The following is a 22,033-nucleotide window of genomic DNA, read 5'->3' as shown; positions in this document are numbered from 1 at the left end:
CACCGTTTCAGGCACACCAGAACTCTTGTGGTTGATGTGGGTTTGTGCAGGAGGCTTCAGAGGAAGCAACTGTCGTTGAAAAATGGCCTTAATGAGGGGAGGATTTTATAAGGCCTCTTATTAAGTGTCTTGCAGAATCAAGTTTTATTGACGAATACTGTTATGTTTGAGGTGACATCAGCAGAGCTTTTGTACAGCGCACCTACCAGTGCACCTTAATGCTGGATTAAGGATAGGCAGGAAGAGGTCTGTTGAGGCTGTAGGGTTTTTGGTTTTAGAGGCTTCCCTTAGGCATGGATGAGAGCTATTCTCTCACTTGGATAAAGCGAGATAAAGCGGATCCTTGTATGAGGAGAGGCTGGGAGTGAAGATGAGGGAGCCAAGCTCTTCTCAGGACAACAGGCAGTGGGCACGAATTGTAACACATGGAATTCCAAAAGAACTTTTTTTAATGTGCAGGTGGTCAAACACAGAAACAGGTTGCCGTGTAACACACATAATAGAAGGACGATGCTGTGACTGAAATACCATGCCCCATGTTGGGCGCCATTTGGCTGGCCCAGCCTTCGTTTGGGTGCCGTAACGAACTCTCTTACCTGGCCTCCATTTGGGTGCTGCAACAACCTCCATCTGGGTGCTCTAACGGCCTCCCTGTTCTAACGATGTCCCCAGGTGCTCTAACGATGTCCCCAGATGCTCTAAGAAATTTTCTTCTTTATTAAGCTCCAGCTCTTACTACCTCTTTAGCAGCTACCCCGATGATTGGCCACCTCTAAGTGTCTCACAGCTGCAGCAATCAGGCCCACCCTAGCTGGCCACAAATTATCTCTTATCTAGCAGCCTATAGGATGACAAGAGATGTCCAACAAGGTAAATATGACCACTCCAGCAAAAAGAACCTGAGTGGAAGGTGCTCAGAACACCTTCTTGCACCAGCTCTGGTGCCATATGCCCTCAAGTCGTCTGACACCCTCCTGTTAAGACTGTAACACTGTTTTACTAAGATAAAGTGCGTATGTTAAACATCTTTGCCATGAGTACCTCAGGAAGGGATGATGGACAACAGACAATACTGCTGCTCTACGAGAGGCAGCAGTGCCGGCTGTGACGTACCTCTGCCACATCTGCCAGAGACCGCGACACAAAAGAGTCCCGAGAGTTGCCATCCAGAAGGCTGGGTCCCAGTAACGAAGTGCCGCTGGTTGTCCCAACAGGAGTTGGCAACATCTTCCGTCCCTTCTCGGGGGAGATGAAACTTGCTATAAAAAACAGGCACATAGTGAGTCGCTGCACCGAATGTTTGCAATCAGGAGGATAGAGAGAAGGACAAGGGAAGAGAATATGAAGGACAGGTATCTATTTCTGTTCTTAAAATCTGTGTCGCAGCATGAACACCATCAGCACAATGCCAAGAGCAGAGACTCATTACACCGGCCCCATTAAATAGCCATTAAAATCATCATCTATCAAAACTCAAAGAATCTCCATGATCTCTTATCTCTGGGATTACGCTCACAGAGCAGAGAGTGCAGCCTGTCCTCCCAACAGCAGAGCTAAGGTCATCTTTTCTTTCTGGCAAAATGTGTCATTCTAACCCATGAGTCAGGCTCCAAACAGACTACAAAGAACTGCCAAGGAATTATTTGTCCCAAGGAATGGGCTCCAATCTTGCACCAGGATATTTTCAAGACCAGACTTGTAAAGAGAAAGAAAACATATTTAAGGCAACACTGTTGAAATGAAAGCAAGAAGGGAAGAATTCTACAAATGTACCTACTGGATTTACAATTTTTCCAAAAGATTCACTTCTAATAAACACCCGTCATCCTCTTTTTTAAAGGAAAAAGTGGGGTTTTTTTCAGTTCTCTGCATGCTGACACTCACAAAACAAACTGCTGAGAGAGGAGTCTGTGGAGTCATTGGGGTACCACTGCGGGTCATGGCTGGGAGAGGCAATCCAGTTCTGTTGAGGACTACTGGATGGGGACGGAAGACTTTTGGAGCTGTCACTGCCGTTCAGCTTTGCAGGAGAGAGAGAAACACCTTCACCTGTAAGCCAAAGTCAGGAATTGCCAATTCAGTCGATGCACTAAAGTTATCAGACACTGCCACAATTTATGTTTAGAAAAGAACCCACCAGCACCAAACCTCTCCTGCTTTACACACCAAGGCAAGGCACAAGAACTGATTTCCAACAGATAGTACAAAAAATAACCAAGAACTCCTTCCCAGGAAAGTTTCTGTTGATATAGAAGATGACAGGGATATTTTTTTAAGCTAATAGGAAGGCTTTAGCAATCGCCTGCTTACTGTATTGCCCAGAGCTGATGGCGATTTCGATGATGGAGTCACTGATCTGAGTGGCAGGTTCTCCTTGAGAGAGCACATCTTCAGGCGGGCCAGGCAGAGAAATATCCAAGAGAGCAGAAACATTGGGAGGAGAGAGACGGGTGCTGGAAGCCTCTGATGAGGAAAGCGGAGGGGTGGACAGACCATTCTGGATGGGAGTCTTGGACAGTTCTGACAGGGAAAGGACCGGTGTGCCCTGTTACAAAAAACACAATGTTGTTCATTAATTTGGGGTTGGAACTGGATGATCTTTAAGGTCCCTTCCAACCCAAGCTATTCTATGATTCTATGAATTTGTGAAGTACTTAGAAATCTGTCTGAAAAGCAGCAGCTTTGCTCCTCAGCATCAGATTAAAAATCAGCCTTTAAGAAAGGAAAGAAAAAAGACTAATAATCCAGCAGATAATATTCCTGAAGATTTAGGAATATTTTATGAGTTTTATATAATAAATTTTATTATTTCATGAAAAATATCTGTAAGTGTAAACAAATTTGCTTCACCTCACATCCTGCCAAATCATCTGAACAAAGATGGGGCTGTAACATTGGAAAGAATATTTCCTATAGCCTACATGACATAAACAAGCATCATAATAAAACAAACAGGAGTTTAACGAGACTACAAGATAATTCTAAAGAAATAATTTGCCTTTGCCTAGGCAAAAACCTCTATAACTGCGGGAAAGGATACCACACAATCATAGAATCATAGAACAGTTTGAGCTGAAGGGACCTCAAAGCCCATCCAGTCCCACCCCCTGCCATGGGCAGGGACATCTCCCACTGATCAGGGGCTCCAAGCCCCATCCAGCCTGGCCTCGAACCCCTCCAGGGATGGGGCAGCCACCACTGCTCTGGGCAACCTGGGCCAGGGCCTCCCCACCCTCACAGCAAAACATTTCCTTCCAACATCTCATCTCAATCTCCCCTCTTTCAGCTCAAAACCTCCCTCCCTCATCCCGTCCCTGTACTCCCTGATCCAGAGCCCCTCCACAGCTTTCCTGGAGCTCCTTTCAGTACTGGAAGCTGCTCTAAGGTCTCCCCAGAGCCTTCTCTTCTCCCGGCTGAACAACACCCCAACTCTCCCAGCCTGGCCTCACACAGGAGGTGCTCCAGTCCCTGCATCATCTCCATGGCCTCCTCAGGACTCCTGAGTATTTGAATTAAAGATAGCAACTGCACGATAAGAAGGATATCAGTTTTGCTAAACCTGGCAAATACATTTGCTGGAGCAACTTAATTTGAGAGTGAACCAGTTTCATCAAGCTGCGTGATGGCATTCAGATCCACTCTGAAGAGGTGATGTCACTTCAAAGCAGAGTTATAGTCAACATCTGACTGATCTCAGCTAATAAAACATTATGCTTGAACACAGCTTCCCAGGGAAGCCCAGACTTGCTGAACAAGTCCAACTCTCTCATCCTTTCCTCGTACAGGAGGTGCTCCAGTCCTCAGATCATCTCCGTGGCCTCCTCTGGACTTGCTCCAACAGATCTACGTCCTTCCTGTGCTGAGGACTCCAAAACTGAATACACATAAATATCCTAAACTGCTACCTCACTCCTCTTTACAGCCAGACTTCCAAAAACAAAATTCATCTTTTTTTTGTGGAGTCTCATTGTTTTTGCCTCATCACAGAGCTCTGTGGAGTTTTTCTTCTTTAGTATACACAAAGCTGTCCTGAGAGCTAGAACCAGAACCTAAGCCCCAAGACCACCAGCGCACACCTGGCAGGCTCATGGCCTAACATGTGTGCTATAAAACAAACCTTCCTCTCTTTTATGCTAAACAGTCACATTGATTTGATCTTTATTGCATGTACTTGTCACAGGAAGGGTGGAAGGCGCTTCCACTGATGAAAAAGAAAAGTCTGTATTCCGAGGTGTGTCCAATACAGGGCCCTGGGCCAGGCTGGAGAAGGAAGCTGAGGATGACAACACTCCTTCTCACAATTTAGGTGCTGTGACAGTTGCTTTCTAGTATCTGTGTCTTACTGGATCCAGCATAAAGCAAAGCCATTCCTGAGCAGGATGCCAGCACTATAATCACACTTTTAGTCTTGATGGTCCTTCTCCAGCAACACACACACAGCAGGGCCACCAAGTGCTGAACCCTTTCTGTGTGATAGCCAAAATACACATGTACGATACAGCAGAGCAGTTATAAGCTCCTTTGCCTTATTAAGAAACACCTACACCCTGTCTTTGCTTCAGAGGTCAGGTGCCAGCTTTGCTTTGCTTTTAGAGAACAGCACATACATAAATTTAAGCAGCATTTTTTAATTTATTTCTTTAAACTTCTTCAGAAGCCAGAGATTTCTGTTTCCACATGACAGTACTAAGGGTGCACCAGCTACCTGGGAACAAGAGGTTTTAACCAGTAACACTGGTGGTGTTTTCAGAACAATGCCAGTTCACGCAACTGTTCTTTTGACAGACACTCTACCTGGAAGCCATCAGGAACCACTTCCTGCTCATGTCGTGTTGGGAGGCTGATGAATGGAACCCGACACCCAGAGCCTGAGCCCTAGAAGCACAACAGAAACCACGTGAGCGATGAACATTTACACAAGAGTCTGCACATGCAGCTGGAGCAGAAGAGACAAGTGCACTTCACCCTTCATCCATGCTCTTTCTACATATCATGACTTTCAAAATCATCCATTAGCTCCACAAGAAAATACCATGGACTAATGTATCCAGTACCTGAAAGGGCTACAAGAAAGCTGGGGAGGGACTGTTCACAAAGGTTTGTGGTGGCAGGACGAGGGGGAAATGGGTATAAAGTGGAGACCGGCAGATTTAGACTAGACATAAGGAAGAATTTCTTCACAATGAGAGTGGGGAGGCCCCGGAACGAGATGTTCAAGGCCAGGTTGGATGGGGCCTTGGGCAGCCTGATCCAGTGGGAGGTGTCCCTGCCCATAGCAGGGGGTTGGAACTGGATGTGCTTTAAGGTCTCTTCCAACCCAAACTGTTCTATTATTCTATGTTCTATGATTCTATGATCTGGGTTGCAATGAAAGAAATGGCAAGGAGAAATCAGTTTCCATTCTAAATACATCCCTAAAAGCCCATGTTTTCCTCAGATTCCCTCCTGAATTACTGTCTATTGAAATGCTCCTGTTTCTTTTCAAGCTCAGATTTCTGGATGGTAAACTTCAACAGTTTCAAAACTGAAAGCTGTTGTATAGGGTAGAAATCTGTTCAATGTGGTGATGATGTGATCCCTCAACCCCAAAATACACCCTCTACAACACAGTGCAGTGGGTTTGCCACGACACAAGTTCTAACAGAAGATTCCAGGAAAAAGCTCGTTAAGGAGTCATTAATCATAGAAACGTGAAATGTCCTGAGTTGGAAGGGACCCCCAAGGACCATCAAGTCCAGCTCCTGTCCTCGCACAGGACACCCCAACACTCACACCGTGGGGTTGAGAGCCTTGGCCAAACGCTGCTGGAATTCAGGCTGTGACTGCTTCCCTGGGAGCTGTTCAAGTGCTCCAACACGCTCTGCAGGGAAGAACCTTCTCTGAATGTCCAACCTAACCCTTCCATGGCATCTTATGGCCATTCCCTCAGGTCCTGTCCTTAGTCGCCAGAGGGAAGAGCTTCTCCTCCCCTCATGAGGAAGCTGCAGAGCGTGATAAGGTTTCGCTTTTCACACATTGAAATAGCAGGACACTTTACAAAGTACATTCGAGAGACTCTGACCTCTACCGTGGTGATGGAGCCTCCATTCTGATGCGCTACTGTTGACTCTTGCGCTGTCACCACAGTGGTCACGCCGTCTGGTGACAGTGGAGACACACCTGACAAACCATCCGCATCCAGGACAGGCACGGGGCTACCTGGGATAATGCCAGCGCTTTTAGCTGCCAAGTCGATAGCACCTTTTGAGAAACAAAAAAGCAAAGCACACATTACAAGCCTTTTTATCAGGCAATTACTTTGTTGTGACTCATCTAAAAAATGATTTTTGAAGAGCTGCCCACAGTTAAAACTTAACACATGCAAAGAGTGAAAACGGTTGCTATCTGATCAGCTATATTGGTCGTTCCTCTTCACAAAAAGTAACATTTCTTTCAGCTGAAATCTTTAGTTTTTCTGCCCAGTTCCGCGTTCCATCAGGTACACAGAAACAGTTCAGAAAAACACCTCAGTTCTCCCCCCTGCCTTCCTTCTATGTTTCTTCCTAATTTGTCCTGCAAATAGAGGATTTGGTTATGTGATTTCTAGGAATTATCAATTGTTCACTAGAAGCTATAAAACCAACAGAGCCTGGCTTTGTTAGTGTGCCTCTGGCAGCTAGTTAGACTCAATATAAAAAACTTGTATTGTTGCAGGGTTGACCTCACCCAGATGTTTTAAAACCCACTTAAAACATCTGAGTGTTGTCCTATCACAGAAAACCCTTTCTGTAACACAGAGGCAGTCATTGTTTTCGCCTCACGAATCACTCTAACTACAGGACCCACTCTTTTGTTGCAGGACAGTATTTGCTTGGATTATGCCGGCACAGTTTTGCCCGGTAGAATTCATGATCCCACATTAGTTCATAAGCCGCTTAAAATCACAGAATGGTTTGGGTTGGAAGGGACCTCAAAGCCCATCCAGTTCCACCCTCTGCCATGGGCAGGGACACCTCCCACTGGATCAGGGGCTCCAAGCCCCATCCAACCTGGCCTTGAACCCCTCCAGGGATAGGGCAGCCACCACTGCTCTGGGCAACCTGGGCCAGGGCCTCCCCACCCTCACAGGACTTTCTTCCCAAAATCTCATCTCTATCTCCCCTCTTTCAGATGAAAACCATTTCCCCTTGCCCTATCCCTGTACGCTCTGATAAGTTCCTTTCAAACCTGTCACAACCCCTTTCCAAAGTGGTCTTACAACAAAACATCACCAAGTGCTCCTCTCTGGCGACAATCCCAACCCCCTGCTTTGCCTGCAGGCCAGACATCATGAGGGAGCTTGGCTGAGGCTGTCCCACCACTGACTGCCTGTCTCTGCGGGCACACAAAGCCTCAGAACGGAAGAGAGAGCTAACACAGCTCTTTTCAGTAGCTCCTAAAGGCACTCATGATTTTACCTAGGAAACGAAACCCAACAATGTAACATCTTGTAGATCCCAACATACTGTGGCTCTCGCTCTGTTCGAGAAAGGACTTACTAGAGAGGTGGCTGGTGGCCTGCGCTGGAAGAACTTTGGGCACAATTGGACGAGAGACAGCAGCTTTAGTCAACGAGGACTGGATTGGCCGAAATGAGCCTCTCCCTAGGGTGAAAGATGAGATAACTCTCAAGCAAATGACATCTAGCATCTTTAAAGCAGAGCACAACATGGGTCAATGGAAGCAAACTAATTCTACACAGTAGCGAGCTGCAGGAACCCAAGGAGTGGAGACAACAAACCAGGCCCGCAACAGCAATACAAGCTCACCAGTGTCTGAATGCAGAAACGCAACAGCAAGCGCTGCTGAGTTATCAAAGCTGCTCACGTTATTTTTCAATGAAGATAACTTTTATGGTTTCACGGCCAAGACAAGGGATCACCGGCACTTCCATTGCACTCAGGAGTGCATCAGAAGTGAAGGACAAACAGGCATCGCACTAATAGTACTGTGTGAGATTTAAACAGTGTCCCAGGGATGAGGGAAGCCCGTTATAAAATAGGGAAAGGCCGTTACAGAATCTCAAGAAATTATTACAACCCTACAGCAAAGAAATTCTTATTTCAACAATTTATTCCAAAACGTTATCCCCTCATAGAGAACTCCTTCCTGTTCCCTGCTTTCCATACTGGGAAATGGAAGGAAAAATGCTTCTGTCATAACCATGACTTGCTTAAGAATGAAACAGGAGAACAATCAATCCCACGATCCTGTAGGAAGTGACTTGAGCAACCGACTCTGTAGTTTTGAAAGAGTATTTTCCTCTTTTTAGAAACTAGTCCTTGATGCAGTTTTAAGGGATGCTTTCCAACCCACCTCCTGGCAGAGAAAAGTGGCAGCAGCTATGCAAACTCACCTGTGATGGACGAGTTGGATAAGATAGAAAAGGAACAGACATGTTGGGACGGATTTCCAGATGGCCTGGGGAGCAGTGTTCTCTATGTGAGGGAAACAACAAACCAGAATAGATTTAAACACAGAGCAGAGGGTAAAGCTCATCATCTAAGGCACAGAAGTTTATGAAACCTCCCAGAATAAGCAGAGTATTTACATGGCGTGGCTATAACATGACAATAAGGTCTGTGTGATCTTCACGAACCGTGTTTTCCCTGTAAGCTTCTATGAGACACACGGACAGTTCCCAGAGAAATGCTCATTGCAACTCTATTCCTTTCTCATTATTTAGGCCCTAACTTTCCAACTCCCCAAGGAATGATCTAAAGGATGGAATCTAGTCTGGGTGCAAATGGATCTTCCATTACAATTAAACAAGTGTGAATTTACAAGGTAGCTGTAGGTACCCCAGAGCTCCTAAAATGTGGAATTGTGTAGATCAGAACATCTCAGTACCACAAACCAGTAGGTAATGCCTAGGCCTCCTACTCTTACACAGCGCAGAAGAGACCAAAGGGTACCTTGGCACCCAGTAACTCAGTTCTTCCCAAACAAGTCCCCATTAGTCTCGGTTTAGATTTCCTTATGTTCTCCCCCTGCCACTCGCCCCTAGGACAGGCCTGCGGTCCCACAGTGGCGTGTGCCTTTCTGCTGAGTTACCAGAGTTATCCCAGGGAGGTTGACGCCTGTCTACCGCCAAAGCTCCATGACAACAGGCTACATCTTCCATATATCTCTTTGCAAGCCACATTTTTCTCCAGAAATCATTGTTTTTTCAAGCTGTGCTACTGTTATCTCATTACAGGGGTTTACACCCACCCCAGTTTAACAGCCAGTAGTGGGCAGGAAGCAGGAAAACAAATCCAAAGGGAGATCTTGTTGCAATGGAACCAACAGATCATGACATCAGGTGAACACACTGCTTGTGCCTCAGTGCCAGGAGACCCAGAGAGCAGAAACTGCCTCCAGAAGCCACCTCATGCACTGGACTACCACTTGCTGACATTCCTCACATGGGGAAGAGAATACAGCTGGTCACAACAGAGACCAAAATGCCCATTCCTTCCCAAGTTCACCTGTACTTTTCCAGCAGATCTACAACACAAGCCTAGGTTTTGATTTCAGTTAGGTCCAAATCCTCACAGGCTCCCTGATACCTACTTGGGAAGCATAACAGGCATGTCACACTGTGCAAACTGGTCTGACCTGTACTACTAATGGCTTCCGCAAGTGCCTGTTCCGTAACTTCCTTGGCTTTGGCAAGAAGAAGTCCGACTGCATCTGGACAAGGAAAGGAAATGCATGAGAAAGTACTTTAACCATGCAGACACAAAATAAATCATACCCGCCAAACTCTGTTTTTCAATAGTTATAACCATATGTTAGAATACTCGGTTTCATTTCAGGCAGAAATATTCTTTCAGCTACAGTAAGAAGGTTTGCCACCAGGAATGTATTTTTTTTTCCTTCATTTTTTACAGAGGTAAGTTTTCTCCAAACAAAGCCATTTCCTGCTTAACTGCTGTAACTGCTATGGAGTTGTCATTGACCTTGCATATATAAAACTAAAACTATAGAATCATTGAATCATAACATGGTTTGGGTTGAAGGGACCTCAAGACCATCCAGTTCCACCCCCTGCCATGGGCAGGGACACCTCCCATTGGATCCAGTTGCTTCAAGCCCCATCCAACCTGGCCTTCAACACCTCCAGGGATGGAGCAGCCACCTCTGCTCTGGGCAACCTCTTCCAGGGCCTCCCTGGATCTCAATCTCCCCTCTTTCAGCTCAAAACTGTTCCCCCTCATCCTGTCTCTGCACTCCCTGATCAAGAGCCCCTCCCCAGCTTTCCTGGAGCCCCTTTCAGTACTAGAAGCTGCTCTAAGGTCTCCCCGCAGCCTTCTCTTCTTCAGGCTGAACAACCCCAACTCTCCCAGCCTGGCCTCACACAGGAGGTGCTCCAGCCCTTGCATCATCTTTGTGGCCTCCTTGTGACTCGTAAGTATTTGAATAAAGACAGCAATTAAAATCAGCTACTCAATAAGAAGGATATCAGTTTTGCTAAACCTGGCAAACATTATTTACTGAAACAACTTAATCTGAGAGTGAACTGGTTTCATCAAGCTGCGTGATGGCATTCAGAAGAGGTGATGTCACTTCAAGGCAGAGTTACAGTCAACACGTAACTGATCTCAGCTAATAAAACATTATGCTTGAACACCACTAGCAGCACAGCTTCTCAGGGCAGCCCAGACTGGCTGATGAACCAAAGCCCCTGAGGTCCCTACCAGAAGCCTGCTGAGGCACACGGTGCTGTTTTTCATTCAGTCACCTCACTTACACTGATGGTGTCCAAGTGCTGCCGGAAGCTCAGCTCTGCTTCTTTGCTGGGCAAGAACAGCTTCCCATGGCGGCTGTTGGGCGGTAGAGTTGTAGGAACTGCAAAGAGTCCACCGTCCCCATCAGCGCTTCCAGAACTTGAAGGACCAGCCACCAAGAGAGGTCTAGGGAGGTTTCTCAAACCTAGAAGGTTTTAACAGCAATTTAAAACAAATCAAAACAAGTTGAAAGTAACTTTATCAACTGAAGGATCACACAGAGAGCTGGGTTCTGGCTCTGCCACCACCTGTGTGATCTCGAACAATACAACTCTCAATGCTTCAGTTTTCCCATCTGCAAACCGACAGCATTTACCTGATTCCCAAGGAAATGGCAAACATTTTCTTTCTTTGAAATACTTGGAAAAAGCGTGTTAAATGTAATTTTACACTACTAAGGAAACCAGATTTAAGCCCCACACAAACTGAGTTAACCAGCTTAAGTCTTCAGTTTGTAGAAATACTTCAAGGTCCTTCCCACTAAACACCATTCCTTTCTTGGGGGAAGGTAAAGAGAGTCATTCTACAATGTTTACGCCGCTTCTCACACTCTTCCCCTCTAAACCCTTCCCCAACTCCATGCCCTCCTCTGGATTCTCTCCAGGAGCTTCAGATCCTTTTTATCCTGTGGTCCCAGAACTGCCTTTAGTGCTCAAGGTGGGGCTTTGCCACCCCCTGTGCTGCTTTAGATCCTGCTGTTTTTTGGAAGGTCAGTTAAAATCGCAGTGTGCCAATGTATCTAAAAATCAATTAAATGCAGAACAGTGTATAAATTCATACCTCCTGCCTGATGAGGAGGTAGAGAGAATTGTTAAAGATAACACATGGTACTATCCTTAAAAGCAAAGCAATAAAAGGGATACAACTATAATGCCGTAATGATATTTTAAGCATTACAGGTGATATTGCATCACCGCTGTTGCTTCACTTCTTCTAAATCTCTTTGTGCTATTCCCTTTATCCTTTTGTCTCTCCCAGTAGCTGTGTGGCTTTTGTGGAGCTCACAGCTTGCCAATGCTTTCCGTACCTCCAGAGTGGCCATGAGTGATCTTCTAACATTTATTTTCTACTGAGAAGGGCAAATCAATTTATCTTTAATTAAAAAACACCAAAAGATAAAACCAAAAAAGCTGTTAGCACCTAGACAGCCTCAGGACCAAACTCTCTGAGGGAACACACCCAGAAGGCACATCAGAAAAATCAACCTGGCATTTCCCCTCTGACAGCCAAACGACTGCAGCCATTTAATAGCGCTGTACATGAGGAGAGAGAATCTTGACAATTCCTGTGTACCAAATGTTGCAATCCAGTCCACAAACATAGAATCATAGAACAGTTTGAGTTGGAAGGGTCCTTGAAGATCATCCAGTTCTACCCCCTGCCATGGGCAGGGACACCTCCCACTGGATCAGGGGCTCCAAGCCCCATCCAACCTGGCCTTGAACACCTCCAGGGATGGGACAGCCACAACCTCCCTGGGCAACCTGTTCCAGGGCCTCACCACTCTCATCATCAAGAAATTCTTCCTTACATCAAGCCCCAAATCTGCCCCTCTCCAGTTTATACCCATTGCCCCTCGTCCAATCACCACACGCCTTTGTTAACAGCCTCTCCCCAGCTTTCTTGTAGCCCCTTCAGGTACTGGAAGGTCACTATAAAGTCTCCTCAGAGCCTTCTCTTCTCCAGGCTGAACAATACCAACTCTCTCAGCCTGTCCTCGTATGGAAGGTGCTCCAGCCCTCACATCATCCTTGTAGCCTCCTCTGGACCCATTCCAACAGTTCCATCTCCTTCTTATGTTGAAGATTCCAGAACTGGACAAAATACTCCAGCTGAGGTCTCACAAAAGAAGAACAGAGGCACAGAATCTCCTCCCTCACCTGCTGGCCACACTGCTTTTGATGCAGCCCAGGACACGGCTGGTTTCTGGGCTACAAGCGCACATTGCCGGCTCATGCTGAGCTTCTCGTGGACCAGCACCCCCACACCCTTCTGAGCAAAGAATCCTATTTCAGATCCAGAACATCCTTATCAGGGCTGATGGAAGGCATTCCACTGTCTACCAAACCAAGAGCTGAGAGGGAAGATCTCAGACTTGCATGGGTATCGTTTTGACACACGGCAGTGCCATCACCCGAGGCCTACACTGCATGCATCACCACAGGCTAAATTAGCCAAATTAATTACTCGGGTAGAACACTGTACTGAACACACTGTTACTGCTCCTCTGCTCAAGCCTCTGAGCCAAAGCCAGCTTTGCTATCTCTGGCACAGCACAGGAATACACGGTCTGTATTTGTCACCTCCTGACTCTGCACTGCAGACCGCCTGTTGCATTATAAAACACTAGACCAAAGTTCGACACAATCCTCCTCGTCACTTGTTCACTTGATGTGAATCAAAGACCAAAGTGGCAAATTCCATTTGTTTCCAAACCAACAAAGCTCTGTCTAAACAGGAGTCTGTTCTGAGAGAACTTTATACAAAGCACCATTAGCTTCTTGCTGGTCCTGGGATCCTCATCCTTACTTAAACACTGCAGAAAGAATTTTTAAGGCATTGGGGAAGTATTAACTACAATCTCATAAAATGAATGTTGCAAACAAAGGAAGTTTGATTCTACTTGCAAGTCTGATTTAAATAGATACTTCCTTCAGACTGGCATATCTCATGGAAATGTAACAATTTATCTGTTTGATCTAAATTATTGGCTTTTTAGTACTTAAGTATGTCTGCAAGTAAGCGCAATGAAGCTTTTGAGAGACAAAATTGCTATAATGCATCCTAAAATGAAAACTGCCCAGAGCACCAAGTGTTTTATACCATGAGTTAAACTGCTCATGGTCCACTGCTCCATACAATACAGGGGTGAAAAAGCCAGCATAAGAATCACAACTGTTGACAGTAACTCTGTCACAGGCTTTCCTAAAGCCATAAAACATTCATTGGCAAATGCAACTGGACTGAAAAACGGAACTGGAAGTCTTGGTTCGCATGGTGAGGCCTTACAAGCTGTAGCAGTTGCATCCCCAATTAAAAGGTAATTCATAACCATTCTGTATTTTATAAAGGCAGAATGGTACAGGAAAGGTTCATGAATTATTTCATCAACAAAATTCATCCCATGCATTTACTCTCCTGCTCCATAAGCCATTGCTCTCTCAAGATCCCAGACCCTGTATCAGCTGGCTCCTAACGAACACCAGCATCTTCAGTACAAGTGACTCGTGAGAGTTCTGGATTGTAAACTGTCGCTGACATGCGTTGCTTTTCAAGATTCGAAGAAGTACTGAATTTAGGACAACTCTAAAGCAAATTAGCTATACTAATGTTCTTCAACAGTTAAGTTCGTTAGGGCAGGAACACGCAATTTTCCCCATCTGACCCTCCTGGCAGGTTTTCCCCCCAGTGTGAGGTGCTGATGTCTGAGCTCTCAAACAGATTTGTGTGAACACTCACCTGAGGAGCTGGAGGCAGCACCAGGAGAAAGAGTCTTGTTGCGAAGGGCAGATTGATTTCGCGCACAGCTTGGACTCCGGCTGCTGACGGCGATCACCTTTCCTGGAGGAGTCAGCGACTGCTCCTCTTGAGCAGGCTTTATAGGTGACGTGGCAACGGAGCTCATCTCGGGAGTCTAAAATCGCAGGCACATTGAATGAATAATGCGTGCTGTTACAACAAACATACTGTGGAACTCCTTCTACTTAAGAAACTTAAACCAAAATAATGTGACATACTACAGTATCTTTAAGTACTCTAAGCAACACCTCCGTGGGGGGGGGGGGGGGGCAGCTGAAATCCCCTCCCTGCATGTTTAGCACTGTTCAATGTCATTGGTGGAACATCAGTCCTTGATGTTACAATTAGGATAACACTCAGCAAGCTTCACACAGTGGCTGGTCACTCCAGGAGAGAGAGAAAGAAAAAAGGTAAAGACACAGATTTGCCACAGTAACGGAAAAGGTGCTGATTTTAATTCAACACAAACCTAATTGTCATAACCTCTAACCACCCAGAGGGTTCCCCTGCCTGGAAGCCTACCTGGACAGAAATATTTTGCCCTGAATTTTAATCAAGTCGAGACTAATAGTTTTGCCTTTTCCCCATCCCTTCTCCTATTTTATACTGGAAGTCAACGCTAACGAGAAGCACAGGGCAAGGTGCTTTACTGGTTTTGCAAGCCTATCCAGTTATTTCATTAAGTTGTTTCTAGAAAATGCTCCCTTTTCGAGAAATCCGTCTGCAATCACAGGCATAAAATCACCACCCACACTTGACTACAAGGCAATTTGCTACAGCTTGTTTTACGCTGGTAATCTTTGTTTAGAGGAACAGCCCACAGCACAGTTGGGCATTTCGGCTTTGGTACAGAGCATCTAGAGAAAACAGCAGAGATCCAGACAATCAATCCTTCCTCTACTAAAGTATCCTGGGGCAAAAATATTATGGTTCCTGTCATTATAGGATGAAACACAGAGGATTTAAGAGACAAAAGTTTCAAAAAATGTGCAGTACTTTCAATCAGACAGTAAACACCAGCCTTGTATCGGTCCCACAGCATTCAGTGCTGCAAGAGCATTTCCTTCTGAAACACAGAGTGTAAAGTGGTATTTGACAAGGGAAAGAAAAGGTTATGTTACTTTTATTGGACTGTAGGATATGGGACATCTCTAGAAGACCTCTACTTCTCAGTAGCGCTGTGCTACTTCGGTTAAGATACCAAGAGCACTGAAGTGACAGGAAAACACTTGCAAATAATAACTGCTGGTTTTTTCCCCCCCTCTTCTATCCCTCTTTCCCCCAGGTCTGAGGAGACACGCTGCTTCTCATTTGTGAGTGTTTCATCACACCCAGCTGTCACAGGCATCACCAGAGGTGAAAGTAGGTGCCGAAAGAGGAGACATGGTCACAGATCTGTGAGACATCAGAGCAAAGCCTTCTCAGTTTAAACACAGTCTGTATCTGGAGCGGGATCTGAGCAAAGACATTCTGTGTCTATAAAACCAGGATCAAAAGGAGCTTTGAGGGGGCTGAGTCTGCACCAACAAAGATCAAAGAAGGACACGTGTTTGGGAACAGTGATACATTTGCATCCTATGCTGGAAAACAATGCCAAGTGGTATTGACTCATTGCACCTCACCACAGGCATTCAATCAGAGCTGCTGAATTCAGTGTCTTTTTGCTCTTGAAAAGGATGTTTTACCAGGTTTCAATTGTCTACACTGGGTGGAAACAGCTGCCCAGGTATGACAGGGGCAGACCTTAAACACTGGCTACAGTGCACAAGGAAGAAAGCAAGGCCATTCCCCATCACCTGCCTCACGAGGAAGATATTTTTCTAGGTCTGCTAAACAACTACCCTAGGGTCTTGGAGCCTTTACAAAAAATGCTGTGGCAGGTGGTTACACTGGCTATGTTATCCCAAAGAAATCAAACCTTAAACTCATGCTTAGCGCAACCTGAACTACCTAAACACTGGAAGGGCTGGTTTTCACTGGAATATCGATCACATCTAGGCTTCCTCTGTCATCTCAGCTCCATCTCCCACAGAATATTGGGAAAGATTATCTTCCGAGCTTCCTTTCAACCTGGGCTGGTCTACAGTTCTATGAAACTGAGGGAGAACAGGAGGCACTGATCTAATCTAACCTCGTTCATGTTCACTGTGATACCACTGAGACTCACAGCAAACCAGAAACTAAAAAAAGAGTGTGAGAAGCAAAGGCACCGCATTGAGGACAAGTCCAGTCTGCAGCAAGCTGGGTTGTGTTGGTTTAGGTTTTTTTAAACACAAGGATCTCCCAGATCTTGACAAGGCTGGTCAATGATGTACTACAAAAACATGGTCCTATTATTCCCTAGATCAAACAAGAGTTTAGCATCTGGAGCACGAACAAGAGCTACTTACTGGTTTGGGATTGACTTCAGTGGAGATGAGTTTTAAAAGGCAGTTCAGGAGTCTCTGTTTGTGCAAGGTGGTACATGCAGGAACAGCATTGGATTCAGATGTTTGCTCCTTAGCATCCGGGGTTTCTGGCTCCAAGACAGCCAACCAGTCATATTCCAGCTGCAACTTGTTCGGTTTGCCCATCATGAGGTAGACTTCAGCCAGCGTAAGGCTCTCAGAAGTTCGTAGACTCCATCCTTCTTCTCTAACCTGTTGAGAGAGCCGGCCTGGGTCATCCTTGAGAGACTTTGTACTAGATTGTCCCTGAGGTGGAGGAGGAAAAGAGGAGCCCAGCTTCTCTTGAGAATCCTCCATTACTGCATCCGTGGTATCCTTGGTACAAGCATCAGGCTGCTGGCCTTGGCTATGGCTAGCCTGAGTTTCACATCTGGATGGGCCACCGCCAGGTGAAGCCACACCACCTCTCGGTAGCTGTGAATAGGAGTCAGATGTCTCCGTGCTGCTCCTGCTTGGAAAAGCCACCGGAGAAGTATCACCACCTGCTAGAGCAGAGTCTTTCCCATGCAGTCTGCCTGTGCAAGAACATTTCTCCGGGACGATCAGGTCCTGACAGGACTTCATGTACCGTGGGAATGGATCGAGCAGAGAGAGTTCCTCCACATCAGGGATCTTACTGCAAGCACAGGCTGTGCTGCACGATGGTAGCACAGTTGCTTGGTCACTAGCCAGGGCCTCTCTGCCCTCCACACAGAAGGCCACTGAGCTCAACTTCTCATGGTTCCCTCCTGGATCCTGAAATCCAGAAGTTGGCTTTTGGAGAGAATTAGTGATGCCAAGGTTTGAGGCTGTTCCTTCCACCAGGCTGGGCTCCAGGGCACCATCTTCAGTGCTCGCAGAAACTTCAGCTGTGGGTTGAGAGCTTCTGCTGGACTCTGCAGTGCTCTCTACCCTTCCAACACCCTTACCTTCTGTTCCTCGTGTGTATTTTAGCTGTCCCCTAGCTGTCCCCTGGCCACTCTGTATGCCTAAGATTTGTGCAGGGGGCAGTAAGTGAGTGTCTTTTGTGTTCTGTTTGCATTTCCCAGTTTCCTGCCAGTGCACTGTGCAGAAAGCCTTGGAGTGGACAACTCTGGCCACCCCAGGCAGCGGAGTAAGCGTACAGTTCTCTCCTGGAAACAGATGGAGCATCACTTTCTCCTCTGTGAAACTGCCTCTTGTTTCGGAGTCTCTGGAGTCCTGAAGCTGCCGTTCTTCTAGTGTTTTACGCTAAAAAAGATGTGTCAAAGAATACAACCACCTGTCCCTTCCAAACCAGTACCTGGGAGCCCATTTTGCAACTTAAAAAGTAGCTGATCAAGGACATGGTCTCTACCCAGCATGGACACGAAGACTCTGTGATCAGAAATTAAGTCCTTTTGTGGTGATAAGGACGACAGTGAAGACCTGCTACAAGCACGAACTAAATCTCTGTTCCAGGCAATATTACTTCTCTCTGCTGCAAATATCATCGTCATATAAACCCCCCAAAACCTAACAAACCCAACAAACACAAGCAAAAATCCCATCACTGCACAGCAGAACAGACTCCCTTGTCTGTGCAGTAAACTCTGTCTTACACGTTCTCACATCCTTCCCAGTTTCCAGCTCTACGCTGCTACTTCTTCCAGGTTCACAAATTCAAAAGAAAAGCCTGAATTAAAGGACCAAGCACAGGATCTGGCACACCTACCAAAAAGATGGCTGCTAACTCACAGATCCTTCTACCCCATGGATCAAAGTCCAGAGGCAGGGATGTTGCTAACGCTGTGCGGTTCAGCGGTGCACAGACAGGTACCAGGCAGCAGTAGCTGCCCAGACAAGAAGGTTGAGCCTCCATTTGGTGAAAGCGCGTGAAGCAAGCAGGAAGCTCTGTCCTTAAGTTCCAGTTGAAACTGGAACGAACATTGGCAGTTACTATCCATGCTTCCATGCTGGTGGCCCAGAACAGAACAGACCAAACTCACTGTTTAAAGAAATGAAATATAGATAGGGAGCTTCATTTATCATTAACAAGCTCTTTAGGGGATCCTAATAGAGAAGAATTGAGGCAAAAGTGGAATATTACGGGAGTTCCCACGAAAGGCTCCACCAGTGATGCTGAGTCACTGATCTCCGCCTTTACTAAGCAGAGGCTGGTAACTGTATGAGGTAAAATAACATGAAAGCAAAAATGAACTTAGAATAGGAAAGGAATTGCTCCCAGACAAAAGAAGCTAAGCAGAAAAAGGATACAATACGCACTTCATGAAGAGCCCACTTCTGCTTCAAGAACTCAATGAGGCTCGAGACCTTCCGATGTAACTCCACAATCATCCTGTATGAGAGACAAACAAAGCAAGAGAGCGGGGAGAAAATGTCAGCACAGGTTCAAATTACAGCCTAAACGCTAGAATGGGAGCTTTGGGAAGAGACTGGTGGTCTGTAACACAAGCAGAGAACACACCTACCACTCCCAAGCTCTAACAAGAAAAACACAGGCATCTGTTATCCTGCAAGTTTAAAACCCAGAAAACTCGCAACTGAGAAAGATCTAAAAGCCAATTGCATAAATCTGATTGCCATGAGTCGAGACACTGGTTTCTCCAGATGGAACAAAGAAAAGATGACAAGATTGAGCTAAACTGCAAAAGTGCAGACAAGGCAAACGAAGCATAGAAAGAAAAAGGAGCACAAATCCCTCCTCATACATTTACTTTTTGCTCTCAAAGCATGCTAAAATCTTAATTCTCCTCTGCACAATCTTTGGTCATTACACTGCAGTGCTCTGTTTGAAAGAACAACCAACATCACAGCAGCCTCGTGTTTTCTGCCCCGAGTTCTGGGCTAGATGCGAGTATGAGGATGAACAGCCACTGATGACACTGAACAGCACCAACTGCATTTTGCAGGGAGATTAAGCTACAAATACTTTCCTTCCTGCTGCTATCACTGCGTTGCAGCTGCCATGTCCAGAATCTTGGTGCAGATGTCTCTGCCATTGTTTTACTTCCCTCCTCTGTGCCCACCTCATGGTACGTTTAATTTGGGTTTTGGTAGAACAACGGCTGTAGATCTCCATGCACCTGAACTCTGCTCTGACAATGGGGTGTAGGTGGTGCAAAGTATATTCATCTCCAACACTAGTGGTTCCTATCCTGACTCAAATTAAAAGAAAAAGAGAATAATGGTAGTCTAATTCTCAAGTCGGATATCTCAGAGTATTATAGAATGGTTTGGGTTGGAAGGGACCTCAAAGCCCAGCCAGTTTCATCCCCTGCCATGGGCAGGGACACCTCCCACTGGATCAGGGGCTCCAAGCCCCATCCAACCTGGCCTTGAACCCCTCCAGGGATGGGGCAGCCACCACTGCTCTGCCCAACCTTCCCACCCTCACAGGAAAACATTTCTTCCCAAGATTTCATCCCAATCTCCTCTCTTTCAGCTTCAAACCATTCCCCCTCGTCCAATCCCTGAACTGTCTCATCAAGAGCCCCTTTTCCTCCAGAGATGCGGCAGCCCCAACTTCTCTGGGCAGCCTGGGCCAGGGCCTCCCCACCCTGAGTGTGAAGAATTTCTTCCTAATATCTTGCACCATGTTTACTACTATCATGTTCTCGGGTTGAACAAAGCCTTCGGAATAAGTACATTCAGGCAAACTGCATCATCAAAGACGAATTGCCAAGTTGGTAAAGAGAACACTGAAGAGAGAGGAAGATGCTAGGATGCTGCTCATATTCCCCTGTTCTATTCTGAGCACCACAATCACTTCTTCATTACCTAAGCCGTGGATTCTGGGCAAGACTCTGTACTCGAGCCCATGCGTGATTATTTCGTGGCTGCAACTCCACAGGAACCTTAAGAGGAAGACGTACTGGCTTCTGGTCCTCTTCATCACTAATGCCTGAAAGGAGACGAAGCACAAAGGGCATAGGTCAAAGCAAGGAAAACTCAGACCATTATATGCTCAGATACACAAAAAACAGTATCATAGATAACAGCATCACCCACAGACAACTCGGGTGGCTCAGCTTCACCAGAGGAGCCTGCCCTGTTCCAGTAAGCTTCTTTTTGCCTTGGACTGGAGCTTCCAGTTGAGCAAGCAGTGTCAAAATCAACTGTCTGGAAACTCTGAACAAGTACAGTATTTCAGATCTTTAAACTGCACTGATTCTACTTATTGGGGGAAGGAAGAGGGAGAAAAAAAGCACTTTAAAAAAAATCACGCACAGCTGAACTGGAAAAGGTAAAAAGAAGTCTAAAACGCTCAATGCTGAACAACATACTACTGCTTATTGACTATGCCAGTGAATAAGGGATGAGATTTTGCATATAGTACAAGCACAACTGGTAAAGCAACAGCGATCGTGTCTGATATCTCTATTTCCTTTTTGGTTTAGCCAGTGACAGACTCCAAGCCTTAGAGAGCTGGGTGGGTCCCAAAGTTACTGTGATTCTATAAACAAACAGGTTAAGATAACAGGGACATATCTGAGCCCAGCACAAAGCCCCCTGCAGGGACATGCACATCACGATGGGCCTGCTCTCGCTCATATTCCTCTGATTCTCTCTTAAAACCCTTTCACATTCCAGTGCCTCTTACTTACCATCTGGATCACAAAGTTTCTTCAAAGCCCTGCACATTGGAGCTTTGATACGAAGGTTTCTGCCTTTGTAACGAACAGTTGTAGCCCTGGGTACAGGGTGAGAGAAGTTTGTGAATATATACATTTCAGAGACACAAATACAATTGTGGGTTCAGGAATGAACAAAGAGACATATGGGGTTGCAGGGCTGATTCCCAAGAGCATTTGATCTTTTCTATCACCTCACTTTTCTTAACAGAAAAGTGGCTCTCTTGTGGCTCTCCTCTTCCAGACTTTCAGGAAACACTGGGCTGTCCACTTAGGGAGGGACCACTGTTTTATACAGCTGCCCACAACTACATTCCTTCAGCTGAAGAGCACTCTTAGAGACAGCTTCTTCATAAAAAACAAGTGCTGTTGCTTTAGTCTCCTCTTTACATTCTTAAATCTTTAATTATGGGAAGAAAAAATCTGAAGTTTCTGAAGAATCTTCCATTCTGGAAGATCAACCCCACATCTGTTGCAGAAATAAGGTCTAACAGCTTGGGAGGGAGCGTGAGCGAGCAACAGTTACACCATGATTTCACTGGCTTGCAGCTTCAATATACATTAACAGCTATAAAAGGCCTTAAAAGTTAAGGCATTTTTCTTTTCACACAGTGGACCTATTTGATTTCTTAACTCAGTCAGCCCTCTTTTCCTTTTAGAGACTTAAAAGGCAGGCATTGAGACC

General features: G+C 45.9%; 1 protein-coding gene across 5 annotated transcripts in view; it reads right to left on the bottom strand.

The window, feature by feature from the left end:
• Window positions 1-22,033, bottom strand: part of CRAMP1 (cramped chromatin regulator homolog 1) — a 46,212-nt gene that overhangs the window by 1,263 nt on the left and 22,916 nt on the right. For 4 of the 5 annotated variants that reach the window (XM_054080594.1, XM_054080595.1, XM_054080593.1 and 1 more), the window contains exons 7-20: window positions 21,322-21,407; window positions 20,495-20,618; window positions 18,971-19,052; window positions 16,700-17,965; window positions 14,250-14,424; window positions 10,754-10,935; window positions 9,619-9,693; window positions 8,375-8,456; window positions 7,518-7,622; window positions 6,062-6,240; window positions 4,795-4,875; window positions 2,311-2,545; window positions 1,885-2,049; window positions 1,114-1,259 (exon numbers count right to left, since the gene is read on the bottom strand). In XM_054080594.1, the coding sequence (XP_053936569.1) occupies window positions 1,114-1,259; window positions 1,885-2,049; window positions 2,311-2,545; window positions 4,795-4,875; window positions 6,062-6,240; window positions 7,518-7,622; window positions 8,375-8,456; window positions 9,619-9,693; window positions 10,754-10,935; window positions 14,250-14,424; window positions 16,700-17,965; window positions 18,971-19,052; window positions 20,495-20,618; window positions 21,322-21,407 (2,983 nt within the window). The remainder of the gene's footprint in view (window positions 1-1,113; window positions 1,260-1,884; window positions 2,050-2,310; window positions 2,546-4,794; window positions 4,876-6,061; window positions 6,241-7,517; window positions 7,623-8,374; window positions 8,457-9,618; window positions 9,694-10,753; window positions 10,936-14,249; window positions 14,425-16,699; window positions 17,966-18,970; window positions 19,053-20,494; window positions 20,619-21,321; window positions 21,408-22,033) is intronic. The other variant, XM_054080596.1, reaches the window with a different exon arrangement.

The sequence above is a fragment of the Cuculus canorus genome, chromosome 15, assembly GCF_017976375.1.
Source record: "Cuculus canorus isolate bCucCan1 chromosome 15, bCucCan1.pri, whole genome shotgun sequence".
In the NCBI taxonomy this organism is placed as follows: domain Eukaryota; kingdom Metazoa; phylum Chordata; class Aves; order Cuculiformes; family Cuculidae; genus Cuculus; species Cuculus canorus.
Note: the sequence above shows the minus strand (reverse complement) of the source record. Positions and strands in the feature narration are given on the sequence as shown.